Source organism: Talpa occidentalis, unplaced genomic scaffold (genome assembly GCF_014898055.3).
Source record: "Talpa occidentalis isolate TD23 unplaced genomic scaffold, MPIMG_talOcc4v2.1 talOcc4.6, whole genome shotgun sequence".
In the NCBI taxonomy this organism is placed as follows: domain Eukaryota; kingdom Metazoa; phylum Chordata; class Mammalia; order Eulipotyphla; family Talpidae; genus Talpa; species Talpa occidentalis.
In genome coordinates this window covers 117,788,083-117,812,838 of record NW_023604972.1, presented here as the reverse complement: position 1 = coordinate 117,812,838, position 24,756 = coordinate 117,788,083, and the positions used below count along the sequence as shown (strand labels likewise).

Here is a 24,756-nt window from a genome sequence, read left to right as displayed (position 1 = left end):
CTATATGTTTGGTTTTTCACCTCTTTCAATGAAAAGTACAGCTAAAGAGAGAGTTTCGAGATAAACAGTTCAAAGAGTTGAAGCTGCTCCGATCAACTCTTCGGGAAACATTGGTGAAGGATGTTACTGTATGGCATGTAGAATAGATATAGAAAGGAAATACTTCTGCATCCACTGAAACATAAAAGGAGACCTATTTGAAATAATTATTTTTTTAAATAAAATTATTCAAGTCACTGATTCTGCTTCTAAGGAAATTTCAGCCAGGACTTGCATGTTGATGCTCAGTAGTTACTGCATAATTAGTTGCAGAAAAAGAAAGCCAGTTGTGGACTTTCTCCGGTTATTCTCTGCAAATTTTGGAGACTGTGAGTCTGGAGCACTAGTGTGTCTACATGTGGGAACTGAGATGACCACAGATGTATGATGCTCTCACCCTGGATCACTTATGTTCTTGTGCTTCTGGCTGCTGATTTATGGTTACTATATTATTATTTTAATGTATCTTCATCAGCTGAATCACATTGTACTATGTGAAATGATTTGCTTGTGTCTTTTTTTTTTTTTTTTTTTGGTGGGACCCTCGCCGGTGGCCAGGGATCGAACTGGTGCTGCAGAGGCTGTGGGCAGTCTTGCAACCCAGTGCTCAACCGCTGTGCCCGATTTGCTTGTGTCTTAATGGATATTGCCAGTAGACTTCACAATGATCCACTTGGCTAAAATGAGTCATACCTTCCAGGCCATTTGCTACAGTTCAGGGTCACTAAGCCAGACTCCATGATCCAGGTAGCAAACTCCTGTTGGTGTACTTGTGACTTCCAGAGAGAGAGAGATGAGAACCATTGATTAATCATTGTGCCATTAAATCAGATAGCATGTCTACTGTCCTACTTAAGCACTTAAATTAGCATGCTTCTTGAAGGCTACTGAGAAATACAACTTTTATTTTTTTTTGCATTAATCAAACCTCCAGGAAGTCTTATGCAATAAGTCCCGTGCAATATCACATATGATTTGCTTTTCTTCTTGGAAGGTTTACTCTGGCTTTTTTCTGGAATCTTTGAAGAAAACGTTCCTCAGCCTTGAAACTGGGACAGAGAAAGCTCCCCTGTCTCATCAGACAAGTCTGATTCGGGCCAGCTGTTGAGCCACAAGCATGGATAGGGTGGATGCGGGAGTGGCAATCACAGATTCAGTGTGAACTCAGCTGAGTAACTATTCTAGATGCCCGCTCCCCAGCCCAGTGCCTTGCAGGATGAATGCCCTACATGTGCAAAGTTGGCAGATGTCTCCACTTCTATCCGTGTAAATTTGTGTGGGCTTGTTATTTTTTACTCTGAGAATGGATATAAATTCAGCACTTTCTGACAACTTGGCTTCATATTATTGTTATTAATGTACTAAGGAAGCGACAATAAATGGAATTGGTTATTTTCAAAGTTACTTTTAAAGCCAAATCTAGCATTGGTCTCAAAAGAAGGTTAAAAGCCTAAAGGTAACCTGATACCAACCTGGGAAAATCAAGCTGATTAAAATGCCCTCTCTCACTTTTCCTTTTCGCTATACCTTCATACCTAGAGAAATAATAGGAATATTTCATTAAAAATATGTATGAGGAAAAGGGAACAGGAAAAAGGTAGGCACTCCAACAAAGAGAGGAACCCAACAAAAAGTGGAAGTATATACATAAGTAATTCATATTCACATTAAATTTTTCAAAGAATTAACTTCAAATGATCAAATAAACGTAAATTGAAATGATGGAAAATCATTTGTCACTTTTAGCAATGACAGAAAATGTTTGCTTATAATTATACAGGAACTTGAAATTCTCTGCTGGTTTGGTCTGACTCTAAACTCCAGCAGTTTGAAAGCAGTGAGTGATAACATATTTTAAAAATCTCATAAATGTTCTTCCCCTTTCATACAGCAATATGACTGCTGGGAATCAACCATTAGGCAATAAATGATAACACAGGCCAAATCCCCTCCTCTGCAAAAGAAATTTTGCACCATTATTTACAGTATTTGAAAAACTAAAAACGTTTGTATCAGTGACCTACAAGCTTTTCGACTGCTATCCATCATAAGAAAATACTGCATAGGGCCTCCCCTGGTGGCGCAGCGGTTGAGTGCTGGGCTGCGGAGCTTCCTGCAGCCTCTGCAGCACCGGTTTGATCCCCGGCCGCCAGCGAGGGTCCCACATGGTACGCAGACCTCTCCTGCCGCCCGCTGCTCCCCTCAGCAGTGTATTTCATCAGTCTGTCTGTACTGTTCCCCGCTCTGGCTCTGGTGAATTCTCTCACCCTCCCACGCTTCTGACTGTACCCAGTGCTTGTATAAATAAATAAATAAATAAATAAATAATTTAAAAAAAAAAAAAAAAGAAAATACTGCATAGTGAGCCAGTAGGCATACCCATGGGTTTAAAAGTTTCATACGGAGCTCCCCTGCGCACTGGCGACTGTGCAGCATTTCTCTTTTTCTTTCTCCTTTTCCTAAGAAGCCTGTCCTTTTAAAATGTAAAAAAAGTTTCATATAAGGAAACTGCCTGCTCCTTTCCTTTCTCCCCTCTCTTCTCCATTTCATTCCATTCTATTCCTTAGTCTGTTCTGGCTGCTATAACAAAACTACCACTGACTGTGTGACTTACATACAACAGAAACCCATATCTCACCGGCCTGGGGGGCTGGGGACTCAATATTAAGGTGCAGCAGATTCATGCTTGGTGAGGGTTTGTAGGGGAAAGGATGCTCTGAGCAAACTCCCTACAGGCTTTGTGGATGCCACCCCCCTCCATCTAGACACTGGGAACTACAAATCCCATGATCCCCAAAGGGAAGTGGCGGGGACCTAAGGGCGGAGTTAAGCAGCCATTTTCTCTGTTTGTAAATAAAACCAGCCAAGTTAGTGGGGTCTCGGGCACTTGGCTTGTGCTCTCGGGCAGGCAGGTTTGGTCTCGGTGGGTCATTTGGGATTCCGGGCTGGCGGAAGGGGTAGGATGCATTTAAGAATTTCTCTCCCTCTTTTCTCCCTGAGTTGTACATTTCCTCATTTCCCTTTGCCTTGTAAATAAACCTTTGTTGACCTTTTGTGTGTGCCTGCAGTGTCAGTCCCTTTTAATGGAGCAGGTGAGGACCCATAGTCAAGCAACCTGTTTTATATTGGGGTTGCCCTGTAACAGCTTCACTCCCAGGGTCATAGACAGCTGGCTTTTCACCATGTCCTCACATGGTGGGAGGGGGGAGGGAACTCTCTGGGACCACAGACTCATCAGGAGGGCTCCACCCTCATGTCACCATCACCTCCATCACTTTGGAGATGAGGTTTGGACAGAAGTGGGGGAGGGGCACACTGGGGCAGACACAGCCCATCAGTCTGTAGCACCAGTCTATTCATCTAAACAAGCCAAGACACATTAAATGGTTCTTACAACCTATTAGAAGGTTGTGACACACGATTTGAAAATCACTGAATTGAATGGCCAGTGATAAGGAATATGATGGAATATTAATGTATGCAGCCATTCTACTTGATGATCAGTTTTGGTTTTGGTTTGGGGGTGGTTGGGGAATTAGGGATGGGTATTCTGTTCCTTTAGCCAACATGGTAGAGCAGTGTTGCTGAAATGATACCAGGTCTTTATTTCTGTGCCAAGACATTCTCACTGTCTCCTTCTTAATACACCGTGGGTCCTTCATGGACTTTTCTATGATTTTTTCAAGTTCCCTGTCCTTTTACTTGAAACTTCTCTAAGCTAATGGAATCTTCCTGGATCATGCAATATCAGACTTTAAGCATTTCCCATTAGTCTGCCATTCATATCAGGACTTCATTCTCAATTGAATCAGATAATATTAGCTGAGCAAGGTTGATTTCATTGGAGTCAACAAAGAATTGCCGAAAGTTTAATTTCCTAGAAAAAGTGGCAATGTAATTGGCAGGTACTTAAGAGATGCTAATATTAAACAGAAAAAATCAATAATGAACCTTTAAAACAACTTTTGTATGGAGTCTGTTTTCAATTCTTTTTTTAGAAATTTTATTAAAGACCAAAAAGGAATCTGGAATTTATTTTATATTATTTTATACATTTACACTAATGTATTACTAAAGTACATTAGTATTTTTATCACAGTTTTACATAGCAAATATTGTGCATTTATAGTTAGAAAAAGGTAGAGAAAGAAAGAGACTACATAACTAATTGATTTAGTTCTAAAGCAACTTGAACTGTATTCCGCCTTTGGCCGCACCCCCTCTGCCAGATTTAACCATATTGGTGTAATGTGACCTGCTTTGCATATATAACTGAATGAAAGGGAAATTTTAAAAGTTCTTGCAAATAAAGCCTGGAGGAAATCATCCAGCCTCCAATTCAGGAATATCTGCCAGACAATGGGTAAGTGTTCCCTTCTTGTAAAATTTGATTAAAATGGTAAGAGTGAGGTCTCTCCTTATTTTAACTTGCTTTTGCATTTTTAAATGTAAATCTGACATTGCTGAAACCAATTATTTCCCTCCTTCTCCCATTTCAGTGTTCCCTCTTTCTTCTACTTTGCTGCTTGACTCCTTTCTACTGTAAGCAAGGCTTTTTTTTATCCTGTAGTTTATAATATTCTTCTTAGGCAAAATCTCAGACTGCCTTCCTCCTTGTCTTGGAAAGGGGAGTTTCCAGATTCTCTGGGGATTACCCTTTTATAGGCTGATCACCTTTAAATAGCATTTGGGGGGCCTCCCTGGTGGCGCAAGGGGCTAAGCACCGCACTATGAAGCAATCCGCAGCCTCTGCAGCACGAGTTCGATCCCTGGCCGGCCAGGGAGCAACCCACATGGCGAAGCAGACCTCTCCTGCCTCGCCCGCTGCTCCCCTCAGTAGTGTACTTCGGTCAATTTTCCTGTTCTGCTCCCCACTCTGTCTCTGGTGAATCCTCTCACCCCCCACATCTCTGGCCTGCACCCCAGCTCTTGTATGCATAAATAAATAAAATCTTTTAAAAAATTAAAAAATGATAGCATTTGGGTTCTCAAAGTTTGTTCTCTGAACAAAGAGCCAGTTTTCTGAGCATTTAAAGAGTTGGTGCCTTTGGAAAAAGTCAACAGAGATAATTTGCACTCAGGAAGCATAAGCTAACATTCAGGTGGGTCCCAGGCAGAATTTTCACCTGTAACCTTCCCTGTCTTTATGAAATATTCTTGTACCTATAGCCAGTGCTTTCAGATTATGTTATGGCTTCCCAGACTTCAGCCATATCTTGATTACCTTTGAATCTCTTTTACCCAAACTTGCTTTCCCTAAAGATCAAGAAACTACAGCTAGATGATGGTCTGGATATTCTTGGAGAAGGGGGAGTATGGCTAGTGCCTCTATCTACCTTTCACCCACCAGCAACACCCCCATAAACACACACACACACAGAGCACATCTCTGTTCATTGCTCATCAAATGCTGTGAGGCACTGAGTGGTGGGTAGAGTGATAAACAGATGGAGTGAGTCTGTGTCTCCCTGAGCAACCTTACAGACAGCAACACAGGCACTGAGAACTAATTTATCCACATCCAGGGGGTTCATCATCTCGGGACTTCCATATGTAGCAGATTTTATGGTAGACATTAAAAAAATCAGCGTGGAGGTATGCAGGAGTGAACTGCTAAATCTCAGGAGGAATGTAGAAGTTCACAGAGGATCTGAGTGTTATTTGAAGAGGAGAAAGATTTGTGGTTTGTCTGGCAGCAGCCTTGAAGGTAAAGGAAGAAAGACCTTGATGGGGCTAGATCAAAGGAGGAGGAACACACCTGAGAGAATGCTGCAGTGGCATCATCCCCTGATGGTGACAAGTTAAATGTAAGAGGGGATGGACCAACCATGGTAACTGGAAGAACTTAGTAAAGAAGACAGGAATATGAGAGATGCGATTGTTAGTGCATTAGATAGGGAGCAGGTGGGAGCAGGTGGGAGCTTCTGAGTTCAGTGTGGATGGGAGAGATTGCAGATGCTTATGGGCAATGAGATGATTATTTCCTGATGTCTGAGGCACCTGCCTCCTGATTCTTGAGTATTTCGGGGATACTCTATGTAACTGCCACCCCAGAGATTCCCTGTAGCTTTTTTTCTTCTTTTGGAACTAAAGTTTTATTTATTTATTTTTTTTTAAAGGTTAACAAAAGGTTTATTTACAAGGGAAAGGTAAATGAGGAAATGTACAACTCAGGGAGAAAAGAGGGAGAGAAATTCTTAAATGTGTCCTGCCCATTCTGCCGACCTGGAGTCCCAAATGACCCGCCAAGACCAAACCTGCCTGGCCAAGAGCCCGAGCCAAGTGTCCGAGACCCCACTAACATGGCTGGTTTTTATTTACAAACAGAAAAAATGGCTGCTTAACTCCATCCTTAGGTCCTCACCACTTCCCTTTGGGGATCCTGGGATTTATAGTTCCTGGTGTCTTAATGGAGTGGGGGTGGCATCCACAAAGCCTGTATGGAATTAGCTTCACTTTTTGCCATCATTTCCATGGTGTTGAAGATCAAATGTATGGATGCTGGGGTCCAGTCTCAGATGAAAATTTTTCTCAGGTGGAACTAAAGTTTTAACTGGTAACATGATCACAAGTGGTTGAAAAGTGAAAAATGAATGTGGATCTCTTTTCGGTTGGATGGGAAGATAAGTGATTGATTACAGTGTTCTGCAAGATGTGAAATAGCTGAGTTCACTAGAACAGTTTGCATCAGGAAAGCATTTAAAATGTCTGTTCCTTTGATTTTTTGATGGGTGGACAGTCTCTATGGATCAATAGTGGTTCAGGGTTTGGCTCAACCTGCTCTTTGTTACCATCATCCACTAGTCAACTGATTAGGAGAAACATGGTCGGTACCTGACTTACAATTTCCTGTAAGATGTGGTGATCCCATAGGGTGTCAGATGAAGGCTTCTGGGAACTGAATGGTTTATTCAGAAGGACTGAAAACAAGTTCTGAGAAGCCAAGATTTACAAGGAAATGTTACAAATGGTCCTGGCACACCACCTTTTCTTTCATAAGTACATCTTCTTGCCCTTATCTTCTCCCTATCCTAAGTTGTCCTAGATCTTGACCTTGATTTTGATTTACTTTTCCATTGCTACATTGTCTATTTTTTAATTTCCTGGTTAGACCTGAGATTAAGATGAGAAGCAAGGCCAGAAAACTAATTTAGACAGGATTTCTCAGGCTTTCTTACTTTCCCTGGGACCATCTCATGTCCAGGTTTATGTATTAAAGAAAAAAAAAATTGACCCAGAGGTGATCAGATTCTAGGGGCCCAATTCAATCTAACCAAACACAAGAGGTGGACCAACACACCAGAATGCCAGTGTATTTGTTTATTCTCCATTTCGGTTGTTAAGCTATTTCATTTCAGCTGGTTATTGTATTCATATCCCAGGAAAAAAGCAAACCCCACAAAACAAAATAACAATCAGAAGATTATTTGGCAACTGTTGAGTTGAATAGAGGGAACTGAATGACTTCAGGGGAGAGCATTCCAAGCTCTGAGAGATTATTGTAACTGTCTATAATAACACATTTTTGTTGGCCCATCTAATCACTCTGGGCCTAGGGTGGTTGGAGGCTACAGAGCCATAAATTATTTACTATCTAGTTTTTTTTCACTATTCATCAATCATTAATTAATTGGACTGGATTATCTGTAAAGTTCCTTCTGCCTCCAAATGTCTGTATTCTTCTGAAAAGCCCCTCTCCCTAGTGGCATGTGACCCTGGTTACCTGGGAAGTCATCCTCAGCCTCCATAGTGAATGGTCTTAGTTTTCTGTTGCTTCCATGACAAATTACCACAGATTTGGTGGTTTATAACAATAGCCATTTATGAGCTCACAGTTCTTCAAGTGAGAAGTCTGGGCATAACCCGGCTCAATTGAATTTTCTGCTTCGAGGTCAACTCAATGGTTTTAAGGGCTGCATTACCTTCTGGGGACTCTGGGGATGAATTTGTTTCCAAAAATATTTCAACCGCTGGCCAGGTTCAGCTCCCTGCCCTGCAGGACCACCCTCTCCATTCCCTTGCCGGCTGCCCACTAGGAGTCAGTTTTTGCTCCTAAAGGCTTTGCATCTCATGATTTCTATGTGGTCCCCTCCAGCAACAGCTGCTCTGCTCCTCCCAAGTTTCTGATCTCTCTGACTTCCCCCTTCTGCCCCTTCTTCTTCTTCTTCTGCTTTTTCAGGCTGATGGATTACTTTTAATTGCTCAGATAATCCAGAATAATCTCCCAATTTAAAAAATCAGTTTTACTGATTACTAACCTGAATTATATCTGAACAGTTCCTTCAAAGTACTACCTAAATGAGTGAATAATCAGATAGTAAATCTTGGGGGGGATCTCTTTAACATTCTGCCTACCCAGTCATATCAACACTTTGAAATAATGTTTTGTCATTATTTGAGTAATTGTATTTGTAGATGGCTGATTACCTCTACTCACATGTATTGTTTTTATTTTACGTCTCGTAGAATAATATTTTCTGATCCTACTTTCAAATTTCAGTATTTCTACCACTGGGCATATTGATAGAAGGTTCTCTGCTGCAAAACATATATTTATTGGTTCCTGGGGGCAGATTAGCTCTATTTTCACTAACTTAAAAAAAAATCATTGCGTATTTGGTTTACACTAGGTCAGTGCTTCTCAGTTTACCTGCAGGAAAGCCAGGGTATTTTTCAAAAAAAACAAAAAAACAAAAAACCGTGCCCCAGGTGGTTCTAATATGCAGCCAAGGCTAAGAGCTGTTGATATGCTCCAGACATTCTATTTGGAGTAAGGAAGCTGAGGGTGATGAGTTTCACATGTAAAGGCCCATGACAAGTGACAGATTGGGTGCATGAATTCCAGCTTCCATGCCACAAACGCAAAGTTTATGGTTCAATTGTACACAGAGTTTGGCTCAGTAATTACATGCAAAATGAGTGCTAAAAGAATCTGGAATACCCTACTTCTCACTTCAGTAGAAAGACTATTTCTATGTTTGTAGGACTTTGAGAAACTAATAGACCTTACAAAATAACTGTTGAAAGGTTTCTTCTCAGCAGCTTCACTTGCTCGTGAACAATAATAAACACAGACACATTCTGCACAGGCCCTGTGGACTTCCATAATCTCTGTGTTCCTGAGCTGTACAGTCCAATGCAGTAACCACCAGACAGCTGCCTGTGGCTCCCGAACACATGAAATGTGGCACAGTTGTGATGTGTTGTGAGTTTGACATACATGACAGAGCAAAGACACAAAATGAATAAAGAGCATAAAATATCTCCTAATACTGTTCATATTTATTACATGATGAAATTATAATATTTTGAATATTTTGGGTTATATATTAAAGTTAATTTTATGTATTTCTTTACTTTTAGTGTGGTCACTCAGAATTTTATTTTTTAATAATTTATTTACATATATTTTACATCATTATTCATGTTTCTATAATGTTTGCTTTTTTCCCCCTCAGATGGGGTCCCCATAGAATTTCCTCCACCAATTCACCCAAGCACCATCACCACAGTCTCCTGTGCTCCTCACTCCCCCCTTCCAATCCCTCTCCTTCCCCTTCCCCTGCAGAATGTCTCCAATTTATAGTTGTCTGTTTATTTTGTTTTATTGTGGGTTTTTTATTATTTTTTTCCCCTGATGCCTTATTTGGTTCCCCTATATTCCTCCTGTAAGTGAAACTATCTGATATTTTTCTTTTTCCTTCTGACTTATTTCACTGAGCATAATCTCTTCTAGCTCCATCCATGTTGCTGCAAATAGTATTAGTTTATCTTTTTTGATTTCTGAATAGTATTCCACTGTGTATATATACCACATCTTCTTGATTCAGTCATCTATTTTTGGGGTGTTTCCAAGTCTTACCTATTATAAATAGTGCTGCAATAAACACAGGGGTGCAGGTATCCTTTTGAAATAATGTTTTTGTGTCCTTTGGATAGATTCCTAGGAGTAGAATTGCTAGGTCATATGGTAGCTCCATTTTTAGTAGTCTGAGGAACCTCCACACAGCTTTCCCTAGTGGTTGGACCAGGTTGCACTCCCACCAGCAATGTAGGAGATGTTCCACATCCTCGCCAACATTTGTTGTTGCTAGTTTTTTTAATATAGACTATTCTTACTGGTGTAAGATAGTATCTCATTGTGGTTTTGATTTGATCCTGATTATGAGGGATGTTGAACATTTTTTCATATGCCTGTTGGACATTTGCATTTCCTCTTTAGAGAAATGTCTTTTAAGTTCTTCTGCCCATTTTTTGATTGGATTGTTTACTTTGTTTTTGTTGTGGTCACTCAGAATTTTAAAATTACATGTGTGGCTGCCATTTGTGGCTCACATTTTACTTCTGTTACACAACGCTATTCTAGAGAGGCTTTTCTGTTAAAGCTTTTAACAATGAATGGTCCAAGTCCAAGCTATTATACTGCCTGTGATCTTGAAGAGTAAAGTGGTATATTATAAACTTCCTGGAGATCAGCTGTGACATTGATCTGCCCCTGGTTTTCCATCCATCTGGGAGCCAGTCAGTCTGGCCAAATAGACTTCTTTCTATTTATACATATAGGCTTAAAGGAGATGGGTGAGGGGGGATGCCCTGGTGTCATAGAGAGCACACACTTCATAACTCTAATGGACCCAGAAACAGGCCAGGTACTCTTGGAGACTCTAAGGCCTAGACATGTCTATTCTATCCCTTCAATAATGCAGTTCCTGAAACACCTGCAATGTCAGCATTTATGAATTACCGCCATTGTGACAGGTCTTAAGGACTGGAAATAATATGGTCTCTGTCCCTATCCACAATTCAATCTCAATGTTCCCCTTTCTCTTTTGCTTGCTCTCTGTAATTTTTTTCTGCTTTGCTGTTTTCCTTCTCATGTCATTAGTCTGCCTGGTTTAGCACTGACGAAGCAGCTTGGGAAGGTGAAGGTGTCATTGGAGACCTCAAGCACAGTTCGAATCCCTACCTGGCAGTGGTCAGTCTGAGCTTCAGGGTTCACTTAACCACTATCAACTCCTCTAAATTTTCATTTTCTCAGTTTTAAAATGAGGCACTCTCCTGCAGTCTGTGTGGAAGTTGAATGAAAAAATACATTGCTCAGCACGTATATAGAATAGGCAGATTTTCTAGGATGCATCTACTCAGTGCCCGACCCAAAGCTAGTTGTTAGGGATACAATAGTGAGTGAGACACATCCCCCAGGTTGCTCACAGCTCAAACAGGAGAAGTAACTAGTAGAAACCTGGTACCAGAACACAAGTAGTGCTCAATGAATGGCAGCTGTTCTTTCATCGAACTGTGTGGGAGTTGACTTATCCCCCAAACCATGGAATGGCCACTGGGTGAGTGGACTGAGTCCATGGTGATTAAATAACGACAGAGCCACCAAGTCAGGCACCCCTGGGCTAGCACCCAGGCTTGGGATTGCTGACTCCACTAGCAACGCTTGTTCTCGGAAATCACATTGCCTCACTGTTCTTTCCCAACTTGTTTACCTTAAAAGAAGAACTTCACCATTTGGGACTTGAGAGAACGCAAGAGGAGTTTCTCCTCACTTTTGCGCTGTTATCTGGGTGTGCTCCTTTAAAAACCTGCCTTTCTGTTTGCTCCTAACAGGCAGTGATGTGCACTTCTAGAACATAGAAAGAATTCAGTACATTGTGAATTATTGCACTGATCATTGTCAGATTATCATCTCGTCAAGATAATGAATGTTTTTGTTTGAAGATTACATTCTATGAAATCTTATCTCCAGCAGCTTATCTGTTTCCCATCTGAGAGTTTGACAGAAACTCCAACATCTTCAACTTTTGTTTAAAGCACATTCTTCATGTTCTACATTATCTATCGTGGTCATAAAAGCTTAAATTTTAAAAAAGTGCCACTTGTGAAAGACAGAGAGAAAAAGCAGAAATTCAGTAAGAGGTTTGCTTTTTCAAATCTTGTTTTGGGAAAAATAACTTTGTCGGTGCAGTGGTGTAAAGTTAGATAGGAAAAGGAACTGATTGTTCAAATAAGCGTTTAGGCAGTTGGTTTTCTCTGCCATGTTAGAGACACACCTGTACCGTGAATCGGGGCAGTACCCTGTGAATGAGGCTGGGTGAGTTTGACCATCCACAGGGATAGCTGTGGTGAGGTGTTGCCAGCTACCACTGGGGTCTCCTGAGCTAAGAACACCCATGCCCTGAGGAGGTTCCACTCCCAGCAGAATACACATGCCAACCAAGAGAGCAGCGGCACTGAGCATTTAGCCCTTTATAAAATGCAACTTATTCTTTCACTCCTCCAGAAAGGAAGAGGTGGAGACCCAGGCTCCTCGAACCCAGCTGCCTGCTCTCTGTTCTCAAGGGGAAAGTCCTAGATTCAAGCCAAGCCTCTTATCATTAAAATTCATCTACCCAACTTTCAGCTCTAGAAATCCATGATTTATAAAACAAATGATCTGAACCCAGTAACAACAGCAGGGAATTTTCTTTCTCACGAAATAAATAGACGAAATAGTGATGGAGGAAAATCAGCCTCTAAATTATTTCTCACAATTGAGCCTCCTCACAGAAGGAATGCCGTTGCCCATTGAAAGGTAAATGAAAGTTATCAGGGTTTTCCTGCCCTCCTGACATTAGCATCTATGATGCTAATTGTTTATATGGGTGCCTGAAGGCAGACATCTGGAGAATGGTGTGGGCATGCATAGGTGGGTACAGCTGAGCCATGAGACCGAGAATATATGGGGGGACAGCAGAAGACCATATGGTGGAGTGCAGTGGAGAGCTGTGGACAGCCATCACTGAATGGCCAAGAGAGGAAAGAGAGCATAGGGATTCCTGGGGGGGCCCGGGCGGGGGTGGGGGTGGGGCAGGCAAGTTGCTGTCTCCCTGCTGGCTTGTTTCCCCTAAGTTGTGGGGATGATGCATGCCAAGGGCTCCACATTTCTCTTTCAAGCTGCCTGAGCCTACAATGAACCTACCTGGCCTGGGATGGTTGCAGAATACCTATGTACCTAAGCAAAAATGGACAGCATTCCTGCCTTAGCCTTGGCCACGCACACACTGCATTTTGATTCTTCCCCTTCCTGCACCCTTATGTGGTATAAATATTTGCATGAAGGAGGGGGGTCTTTCATATTGTGGCTGCCCAAAAACACATTTGCTAATTGTTTTGCCACCTCCCCAGGCTTCCTGATCCCATTCTCAATCTACTCCAAGGAGACATAAAGCTTGCTCTATTTATTACTGCTATAGTAGGAATCTGATGAATAGCTAGTGCTTATTGAGTATTTGCAGAGGATGTGCCAATGCTTTGAATAGATGATCTTATTTTATCCCCTCCTGATTTTCCTATGAGGAGGAATAATAATATCTCCATGTTAGAGATGAGTAAACAGGAGTTTGGTAAAGCCAGGATTTCAACCAAACTGCAGAATGCATGCCCTCAAACCTGAAATTTGCCCTCTGTAAGTGAAGATTAAGGATAGCACCTGTGGTCGAGGCTGATGTTAATTTCTGTAGACCTGGGAAACTATGAGGAAGATAAGCTGATAGTGGACAGCATCAAATGAAACCAAGTGTCCAAAGTTCACTCAGTAGCACTGTCTCTTGACATCTTGTATCAGTGTCAGTGGGTTGATTAATCTTTGTATCTGTTACCTCACATGGAGGTTAAACAACACCCAACTGGTGGTGTGCTGGATCTAGTTCTTATTGGCTAATAAATCCAGTGATTCAATGAATCCATATTCAGTGACTTGATAGCTTAAAATGTGGTTTGGTGGAGATATTTATTTATACATCATAGAAATTATGCTACCAATCATGGCACTTAATTTTTTTTTAATTCCCAAAAGACAATTGTTAAATTTATCAGTATACCACCATGTCTCCAAGAGAAATACAACATGTATAGTCACACTTCTAAATGTAAACAAAGGCACACTGGATGTCCCCCCAAAAAAACTTTTATAAATATAATTATGCCCAAATCTCCAATGATCTGTTCCCATCATTCTGCACTTGGGAGGACCTCCTAAAACATAACAGTAATAATTTCATAGGTGATTAAAAATATAAAATTTTATTTTATTTTTGTTACAAAGAAAATTATGTCCTCTGTAACAGTTTAATGTTTCTGAATGCAAATGTATGCAAACTATCAATGTTGTCAAATATAAATATAAAATAAAATGTGAGGCACATGTGTGATTAAAGTTTTCTTTGAATTTTGAAAAATAAATTTAAAAATAAAAAGAAACAGAAGATACGGGCCTCCCCGTTGGCACGGCGGTTGAGCGCTGGGTTGCAAAGCTGCCCGCAGCCTCTGCAGCGCGGGTTCGATCCCCGGCTGCTCCCCGGCCACCAGAGGAGGGTCCCACATGGCGCGCAGGCCTCTCCTGCCGCCCGCTGCTCCCCTCAGCAGTGTACTTCGGTCCTTCTGCCTGCTCTGCTCCCCGCTCTGTCTCTGGTGCATTCTCTCACCCTCCCCACTTCTGACTGCACCCAGTGCTTGTATAAATAAATCTTTAAAAAAAAGAAAGAAAGAAACAGAAGATAAGTAGTATTTAATAGATTTCATTTAACCCAAAAATCAAAAAAATGATTTTAACAAACATTACTGAAATATTTTGCATTTTTTTGGTACCAAACCTTTCAAAAGTGTTTATTTTACACTAACACACCTCCATATAGAATTAAATTTTCATCAGAAAGACTTGATCTGTATTTAGGTTTTATAAAATGTGCAGTCAAAAAAGTAGATTCACATACCCTACTTCTTCCAAATATGCTTAATTAAATAGTCCAATAAAGTATTTAATCAATTTAATTTAGAATCTTATTTAATTCCTCAATCACATTAGACACATTGCAAATGCTCAATAGTCATAGGTGACTGCTGGCAACCAAATTGATCTGCACAGGTAGGTTCCAGATATTCTTTATTTGTTTAGTACAAAATAGAGACCTACTCTGTGTACCACTCCCAAAGATCTTTTTACTCTCTTCTCATGCATTTAAAATACTTTCCCATCATGGAATCCTGAGAAGAGAGAAATCTCAGCCTAAATATTTACATCAACAATGTCTAATAGGAAGGAAATGAGTGGGTACTGTAGTTCTAACCAATTTTCAAATGTCCACCAGCATGAAAGTGGGTCATAACATGAACTCAACATGCAAAACGTTTGCCTGATGCTAATTAGAGTGGGCTGTTCCAAATACCTTTTTGTATTAAGCTCTTCCTTTTCCAGTTCTTATAAAAACTTCACTAAGAAATCTAGATTCAATTTTATGTTTCATTAGTAATCAATACCAGCATTAGAAAGTACACATTTACTAAGTATCAACCTAGAGTCTTGCTTTTGCAGCATCAACAATTACGCTTTTTATGGAGATTTTTTTTCTGTATTTTCTTACTTTATTTTTTTATGGAGATTTTTAAATCAGCTTTTCCTTTTTCAGTACGAGAATAGCTAGATCAGTAAAATGAAAATCAAGGGAAACACTATCTTTGATGGATTCAACTGCCATTTTGGTATTTTGCCTTAACATGTCTGCAGACTCCTAAACCTATTACTAGTATTCTGATGTCATAGTTCTTTTATATTTCTTTTTAGAATTTTTAAATATAGTTTTAATGAAAACAAAAAACAGATTCTTCACAAAATAGCTGAGTCTTCACATTAAATTCTTCTAATACTCATCTCCAGGTAGATATCACTGAAATCCAGTAATACCTTCTCTGTTTTTGGTCTCCTAACTTCAGCTCCCCACTAGCCACTTCTAACATTTCCACAAGTCTCATAGTCACTTTCAACACCAAGTATCCAGAACCATCATGTGATCCTATCTTTCCACTAAACAAGTCAGATCCCAAATCCCTAATTTCTATCAATACTATCACCTTTCCTCCACAAATATACTGATTACTTAGTCACTTGCGATAGACATGCATTTATCATCTTCTGTATCCAGTCATTACCAAATCCATCAGTAGTTGTCAATGATATGAAGAAGGTATAAGGAGCAGATTTACCCTGAGAAAATTCCACTCAAAACATGATTTACCTGTACCAAAACTTCTAGTGAGCCTCTGATTAATGTTGAAGATGCTGTTTGTGTCTGGCCCTCCTTGCTAATCAAGAGTATCACCATTTATTCAGAATTTGAGTCATGTTCTCTAGCTTGTGAGTCCTATCAGGTCATTATCCTGACAGAATCAGAACCCAGATCCACACGCAGGCCATCTGCACTTGCTGCACTCTCACACATAATAAACATCCCTCAACCCTTTCATTTTTCCTCACCTATCACAATCGCATCTGCATTTTGTTCTCATTTGAAACCCTCAGTCAGTGCCTGATTTTTCCCTACTCTGAACTGCCATTTTCAGGTATTCTGCTACTTTTCCCAGATGCGCCCATTTTGCCTAAGTTTTGAAGTCAGTGACCATGGTTTAGATTGCTAGCAGCACTGATAGTTCAATAAATACTTGCTAATTTTAATTAAAAAGACTTGAACAAATTGCTTGGAGATGGATATTAAAAATAGAAAAGAAATAATATATTTAATGTCCATCTCAACTCATGTGTTTATGGACTGTTTTATAGCCAAGGAATAAAGTCAGTATATCATTGACCTAACTGTAATTTGGAGGCCTCCTCTGCTGCTCTACAGAATTGAAATCTATGCCAGCTGGATCACGCTGCTTTTCAACTGGCTCTCTCTTGAGGAAGGGGGAGCAGACCAAATGCCTCAGGCGTGGACATTGGAAAGGGTGTGAGTTCCATTATGCAAGAATAGAAGCTCCTCGCCCTTTCCCTCTGCCCTCCCCCATTAAAATCTTGCCATGAGGTTATAGCCAAAGAATGCATAAATAGCATTAGAAATTTAGAGAGGGATTTTCCCCAGGAAAATATTGCAAACTTTAAAAGTCCAGTAGACTAAGGTACAATTGGGTAGATTCCTCTGGACGATGCCTGCCTCCACTTAGATGATTATGTTGGGAAAGAGGAATACAGCTCACAGTTGGCACCTCACTAACAGATTACAGTAAAATTCCAGACTTGGTGTGTTGGCATTCTGTCCCAGGCACCTTTTATCTCAGCTAGAAGCTAATAAAGAAGGATCTTTGCAGATGGAGCTCTGCAAAGCTGAAGAAGGCAGCTTGCAGTCCAATCAAGCAAATATCCTTTGACCTGGGCCATATGATGGTACTCAAAGTACACTGGTACAGAGGGGGCAACCACCAGTCCTCCCCACTGGCGCAGCACAGTGGAAGGGGTAGGGGTATTCCTTTCTAAGGTAGCAGTTAGCTCTCACTGCAGCCAGCCATATTTCTTTATCCTCTGCTCTGCCTCCACCACTATGGTGTTAGAGTTAGGTCCCTAGAGAAACTCTTCTAATGTCTATTTGGAGAAGGGCAGTTTTACTTTTTTTTTATTTTATATATTTTTTACATCTTTCTTCATTTTTATACAATGTATGCTTTATCATTTCGGGTATAGTCCTCGTGGAATTCCTACCACCAGTTCACCCATGCACCATCACCATAGTCCCTTGTGCTCTTCCCACTATAAACCAGAGATATTCTGCCAGGAGGGCAGGAGGGAGTTGGATCAAAACAGGGGTGAGAATGGCAGTTTTAAATATCTTTTCTGCTATAGGAATATGCAAACAGATTTCTGCTTAACATTGCTTTGGGATTCTGATTTGCGTGTTTTGTTTTGTGGGCTAGAATGTGTTCTATGGAGATTATTTGGCTTGTAAAGGAATTATGATAATCAGTTTCTTATGTGAGAGAAGTAAAGTGCATTTGCAGCCAGTGGTTTTCCAAAGCTGGGGGATGGGGTGGGGTTATCTATTCATCTGTGGCAAAATCCACATTTCTGGCACCTACCAAGTGTCTGAAGTGTTTGAAGGGTGACTTCCACACCAGAGAAAACACCCTTTTGAGAATTGCAAGCCTTTTCATGTCCTTACTCAGTTGGGAAGCTCGGAAAAAGAAAAAGCCGCCTGGGAGTTGGGATTCACTGTTAGAATCTGATATCAAGAGCACATGTGCCTGGGAGACTCATTTCACCTAAGTGTGGTGGGGGATGGCTAGTAAAATGAATACTAGGTGCTGTGTTCACTTCCTTAGTGCCTTTTCTTAAAAAAAGCGCTTTAATGATAAAATTTTCAAGGTAATAATCCAATTATCAACAGCAGGGTATTTGCAGCCTACAACATACTGTTTTTGGCTTTTTCTTTTTATTCAGGAGAGCAGGTTTGAGGAGGAGAGAATGAGAGGCCTGATGGTCACAGACGGGCAGGCTTGGGGTGCTGCCTTGCAGAGGGAGAAGGGTGGTAAAGAGGAGCATCTGTATAGGCACAGGCGGGCAGGAGAGCTGCTGCCAGTTTTTGACTTTTTCTGTATTTCTGCTGGAGGCATCAAACTGATTCCATCAACCTGTTCACCTAAGAGAGCTGATGGGTGAGTCAGATTTGCACAGTAGTTGAGGATGATGCAAGGCCATTAGCCCAGAGCCATGCAGGTCAGGAATTTCAAACCTGGCTGTTACCATAACTGCAACTCATATTGGTATGAAATCTCAGTTGGCAAAGGGTGTTCATCTGCACTGCCCCTGGAGCCTATCCGTGACTCTTTGAGGTGGGGTGTGAGGAGGTGGCTTATGCACTTACGTGTTCACACAGATACCCATGCACAGGAAGATACTCAGCTCATGTAGAGATGTCCCCCCAGAATTCTTTAAGAACATAAAATCATATGGGGAAAAAATGATGGGTCATTGCTGTCTAGAAATGAAAGTGCAGGTCAGCAGACATTGAAAACCTGCTGCCAGTGACGCCTTACCAAGGGACCTCACCACTCCAGGACCCGTGGGAGTCTCATTCCTGCTCATCCTGTTGGCCTGAGTAGGGGTTGCGAGGGCTACTTCATTACTGTCAAGTATGTTCAGTAATAAAAGTGAGGCCTGGGGCCTCCCTGGTGGCGCAGGGGTTAAAGACAACACTATCAAGTTATCGCCAGTCACTGCAGCATGAGTTCGATCCCAGCTGGCCTGGGAGCTACCGACATGGCACAGCAGACATCTCCTGCCTCACCCACTGCTCCCCTCAGTATTTCAGTCAGTCTGCCTGTTCTGCTCCCCACTCTGTCTCTGGTGAATCCTCTCACCCCCCCACACCTCTGGCCTACACCCCATTTATTGTATGCATAAATAAATGAATCTTTAAATAAACAAACAAACAAATATAAATAAATAAAGTGAAGCCAGTGGAAGCAAGGGTGGTGATGGTGCTTCCACTGTGATGACTGGCATAACCCGTGACTTGTGAATAGTGTAATTTTGTGGAAAGTTTGTAGCTAAGCTTCAAAGTAGTAGTTGCCATTAGTTTTCAGATGCATCAACTGCTGAAAAAAGGCAGTCTGCTGAGTTCCTTTCAAACCAGTCCAAACTTGTCTCTTTAGAGCTCCTGGATGTGGACACCTGGTTTATTTTTCCAAAGAGGCTTATTTCCTCCAGATAGAGGTGTGTGCTGACAGGGGTGTGTTGATGTGTTCCCTGTTCATCAGATGAAGGGCTCGAGCTGTGGCCACAGTTGGGATTCTGAATGCCTAGCAAGGCATACACTGATCCTTTTTTGAGTCTGAGGTGTTCACATTCCTGGGCCTTTGGGACCATATTCTTCCTGAAACTAAAAACCCACAAGGACACTGTGCCCTGGGGGGAGGGGGGGCACCTAAGGAGCTTGGATATTTTATTTTCTTTTGCTTCTTCCTTTCTTTCTGTGGACTTGCAGTTAAACTGCCTTTAGATCGCTCATTAGCTCAGTACTTGGAGTGTTAATTGAGCTCTTTTATGCACTGGTTGATATACGGGAGAAGTTCTACTATTCCCATGGATTGCTTGTTTTCCCCCTTTCTGGCCTGTCCAGCTCAAGGCCCATGCTTGGTGATATTGCTGACAAGTTTTTCTATTTCCAAATGAAATTACAGAGAACCACACTGGCCCTAGTATTGAAAGAGTGGTGTGCGGGGGGAGGGGAGGTATGGAGGTCACTTGTGTGGTGGTCCTATGGCTATCAACTGGGTGTGAATCTCCAGTGTCCATGTTATTTCCTGAGGGAAGCGCTCACAGAAAGTAGAGTTTATTACAACCTGCTGTTTGCTCTCATGAAAAGCATGACAGTAGGAAACTCTAGGGCAATGACTTAAAGCGTTCCTTCTAGAGTTGACATGCATGTCAGCTTAGTCGTGGGTTAGCCAGCCCTTGCACACTATTTAATGACAATGTGTTGCTTTCACTGCTTGGTTTCATCATTGTCTTTTTTGTATGTGATTGCAGGTCTCACAGGGATGGATCTCTGGCAGCTGCTGTTCACCTTAGCAGTGGCCGGCTCCAGTGATGCATTTTCTGGGAGTGAAGGTAAGTTCTGCCTTCCCATAGCTACCACCAGTGTTCTGCAACCACACTGACCTCTGTTGAATTAAGAGATGCAAATTTCAAGTAACAACAAATAGGAAACGTAGCTTTAAAGTAATAAACTAGGAGGACATGTCTGTGGATGCTTTAGGAGGAATACAGTAGTCAGCTTTGGTATCTGATGTTTTCACATCAAATATACAAGCTGCAAATCATGCTGAGGGCATTTGTGTTGCACACAAGCCAGCTCTCATGGTCCTCGGGCTCAGGAGAGATATTGAAATTGCACTCAAGGGTTATTAACCTCCTGATCACTCAGCTCATCTCTGACAAAGGATATCATCACCTATTTCTAGAGCTCACAATTAAGACCTCTTAATCACATTTTCTGAGGGCAGTAATTGCAGGTTTCCAATAAATTTCACCTCTTACTTTTAGGGTGAGGACCATTTGTCTAAATGTGAAAGACGAGACACCCAAAATAGTTGAATGAGATACTCAGAAGTCATGAGTGTCTTTCGCCATCTCTATAATTCTCCCTCCTTTTTTATACCCTTTTCCTAGTGGAGAGATATTAATATATTCGAACTTATGGCTCAGTGTCTCATCACAGAAGTAACTGGAACAAGAGAGGGCAATGGAGGGAAAAATAACTATTTTTCTGTCCAGAAAGAAGGGTGTACTCATAAAGGGGTGAGAGACTTTTTTAAAAGTCGCCTGAGTACTTGAATTTTTCCCCTTGCTTGGTCTTCAACAGAGGAGAGAAGCAATCGATCTCTCCTGTGCTGACAACCCTCTCGGTTGTTGCGTTAAGAGGAGCTGACTCCCCTGTTCACGGGCCTCCTGTGGGAAAACACAGTTCAGCAGCATAAGTGGTGGTGTCTTCATGTCCTCCCTGACCTTTGAGCTGAAAATAAATCCATAGTAGTGAGCTGCTGAGGTAACTAAGAGACCAGGAAGGCTCGAATATGTTATTTTATCTCTTAAAGCAATTTAAAAATATTTATAGAAAAGAAGTCATAATTGTTTGAAATCTTTCTGGGTTCTCTCTGGTGTTACAATGTCAACATTATGCAAGTCAAACAGGGAAAGAATTGCAGGCTCCATTTCAGCAGCTTTTCCCATGGCTGGTTTTAGACCCTGGTTCTGAGCCAAAGAATTACAGCTGAGATCCTCTGCTGTTCCAAAGTCAGGGTGGCTTAATCTCTACTTTCTTCACTGAGGTGACTTTGACTCCACTGGGCAAGGCTTGAGGAATTGTCAAAACCTGTGCGATGAATAGTATGGTAAAGGAACTCTTTAAATAAAATTTAAAATGTGTCCCCAGCTGAAATATTAAAGCTCAAGTTACATTTTCGACCTCGAAAATCTGCAAAGAACATCTATTGCAGCTGCTTTGACATTTTAGTAAACCTTTAACTTCAGGAAATGGAGAAGCAACACCATTTGCTGGTTGTATGTTTTACTTCTTGTTGTGTTTTTCCTGGTTTTCTCTTTGCTTGTTTGGGAAGAGCAGAGAGTAAGAAAATGCAATGGTTTTTATTAAGACCAAATCATGCAGCTATCAATCATTACACATAGTAAATAAATTAGCAAAGGAAAAGATTTCTTCCTCTTTTTTTTTTCTTAGTGAGCTAACCAAAATACCTTTGGAAAATGTAGCTATTCCAAAGTTCTACCTTAAAATGGTCTGGGAATTGTTAAGGATGGGGTATGATATTTACAGAAGAAGGTGTAGGTGGGCATGTTCAAGCATGTACGTGTGTGTGTGTGTGTGTGTGTGTTTGCCAGCTATGGCCATTTATCACATGGGGTAATTCTAATGATATTATTCATGTGCTATGTATTCTTTTCTGCCAGGTCCAGATTGTAGCCAAATTATTTTATTTTTATTATTTCACCAATGTATTAAAATATAGGTAAGGATTTAAAAAAAAAAAAAGAAAAGACACTACTGTAGTTTGACCAGCCATTCATTTGAAAGCAGTTGGGTCAGTGAATGATGTGACAATGCTGAGTAAGGGATCTGGGAGGTGTCATCTGCAGAAAAGTTGTCTGGGAGCTATAGAAGATGACAGATCTGTATGTCTGGGGAAGCTTGGCACTTGAAACCTTGAGTAGGCTTTTTCTTGCCTGGGCAGATGAGCAATTAGAAGTAACCAGCCCTGAAAGCGTTTTTTATTAAGTCTAATTGCCCTATGGGAAATTTAATGAGAATTAAACTTTGAACAATGCCTCCATTGTATTAGTGTTGTAATAGTGTTGTAATAGATGCCCCCTCTTTGTCTTTCATCCTTAATAGGAGTCTCTACATGGACTCCTCAAGGGAGTTTATATAGACTCAGGGAGAATTTCTTTTTCCAAAATCAGAGATGACCAGCAGTGCCTATTTTCAGAAGACTTCACTGTCAGCTGATTGCATCAAAACTGTTGCTGCTGGGATGATGATTTGAATGAGAAATGTGATAAAAGGATATATTCTTTCAAAGAGTAACTTATAAATTAGCTGATAAATCTCTACTATTTCAGTCCATCCACAACTGAGCATCCTCTTTGACCTTAGCAACCTCAGGTGGGAGCAGGAAAGCCCTGGGCATCCTGAGGAAGTTCAGTCTACTTGACTTGCGAGGCACTATTAGAAACTAATGGGAGTCAAGTAAGCATTAAGGACTGGATTGTGTAATGAATACAAATGGTCATGCTCTGAGAAAGAATAAATCAAGGTGGACCAGAATGGTTCACTCAATAGATTTAATGTAGATATTTCTTTAGATCTTTCTACTTTCAAAGATTGAACTTAGGGCTCTAAGAAATACCATGATTTCTTCCTGAGGAAATTTATCATGTGTTGAAAGACCAGGAATATACACAAAGAATTATGATATGAGACAGCATCTGCTAACATTGAAACAGTAGCCTGAAACAGATATAGGAAATAATGACAGTAAAAGTAACAATTCATTTTTTTTTTTTTCTTCAATAAACCCTACCCTCTTACAGCTGAAGTTCCAGGGAGCCCTGAGAGGTTGCTGAGACATATGGGATTTTTTTCAAACAAGCTTTAGGATGATTCTTATAGCTGGCAAGCAGGAAAGGGTATGCATCTTAAATGTTTTCAAAAACAAACAATCCATGGCTTTCCATTTACATGGAAAGTGAGGAGGAAAGCCACAGAGCTTTAGGTTGCTGCCATCACCATGAGGCAAGAAGGAATCTTCAAGTGTATGACCTGAGTCCTGGTACATCAGCAACCCTACCCGGCAGTCACAGATGATTTTGACACTGAAGTTCAGAAGGTCATAGCAGGTCAGATTATGCTCTTGCTTATCTCTCTTGTCTCTAGAACATTTGCTATCTTTTCTGTCTGCCCATGATACCAGCATAGACTTTTGCAGATGATCTAAAACTGTCAGCAATTCTTTATCAAGCGCCTTTATGGATTCAAGAATAAATTTTAAACTTAAGTTCCTGCCTTAAAGGAGCTCATGGTCTACAAAAGAGAAAACAGACACACCAGCAAAATTTAATTGTGGTTCCCTTAGGTGATTAAGGAGTTTTAAGAGTAATAATATAGTTAGATTTTCATTTTAGAAATAATGCTGGTAATAGGATAAAAGTGAATTTGAGAGAGAGGAATGTAGAGGGAGATGATGCTAATAGGTCAGGAGAGAGATGAGGTAATGTGAGAGTCGTGGTAAAATTTGGATGGCTCACAGACAGAGCTAGTGAGGAGAGGGACTCTCCGGGGCTTGGAGTCCAATTATATGTGGATTTTTAACTTCAGGGACTGTCAGAGCTTTCTGACTCCATCCCTGTATAAGTTTCCACGTGTTTAGTTAATGGTATCAACATCAGCAGTGACTCACTTTCAATGCAGTGAAGCCCTGGAACACAGCTCAGCCTCAGCCATGAAGGGTGCTTGCACAAAGGGGCTCTGTGGGAGGCGACACGCTGGGGCGATGGTACAATGTCAGAGCCACCTTTGCTACCATTTCCCGCAACTCCTGCCCAAGTGCTGCTCACTTCCACCTTGGGACTGTTGGGCAGCATTGGCTACTGTGCCCTAAGGGTCCAACAGCAGGGACAAATGTCTGAGCTCCCTCCCTATGGAATCTGGATATTCCTGACTATATCCTGAGACCTTGACATCCTTCCAATTATTTATCATCAGTAAAGTATCTTCTTACCTCATAGAATGCAATCAAATATAGGCAGGATGAGTTGAGAGCAGCAAAACTATGTGCTGGGCAGGATCTGGGAGGTCTTTGAGGCTTTCACAGTAGCTCAGTGACTCATGC

At 41.1% G+C, this 24,756-nt stretch overlaps 1 protein-coding gene and 1 long non-coding RNA gene across 5 annotated transcripts in view; one reads left to right on the top strand and one right to left on the bottom strand.

The window, feature by feature from the left end:
* Positions 1–7,803, bottom strand: part of LOC119261016 (uncharacterized) — a 29,669-nt gene extending 21,866 nt beyond the window's left edge. For all 3 annotated transcript variants that reach the window (XR_008549184.1, XR_005128887.2, XR_008549185.1), the window contains exons 1-3: positions 7,763–7,803; positions 6,883–6,972; positions 1,512–1,574 (exon numbers count right to left, since the gene is read on the bottom strand). This is a non-coding gene — a long non-coding RNA (uncharacterized LOC119261016). The remainder of the gene's footprint in view (positions 1–1,511; positions 1,575–6,882; positions 6,973–7,762) is intronic.
* GHR (growth hormone receptor) overlaps positions 1–24,756 on the top strand; it is a 234,362-nt gene that overhangs the window by 92,857 nt on the left and 116,749 nt on the right. For both annotated transcript variants that reach the window (XM_054688056.1, XM_037530377.2), the window contains exon 2: positions 20,381–20,461. In XM_054688056.1, coding sequence (XP_054544031.1) covers positions 20,392–20,461 — 70 coding nt within the window. In that variant the 5' untranslated portion in view covers positions 20,381–20,391. The remainder of the gene's footprint in view (positions 1–20,380; positions 20,462–24,756) is intronic.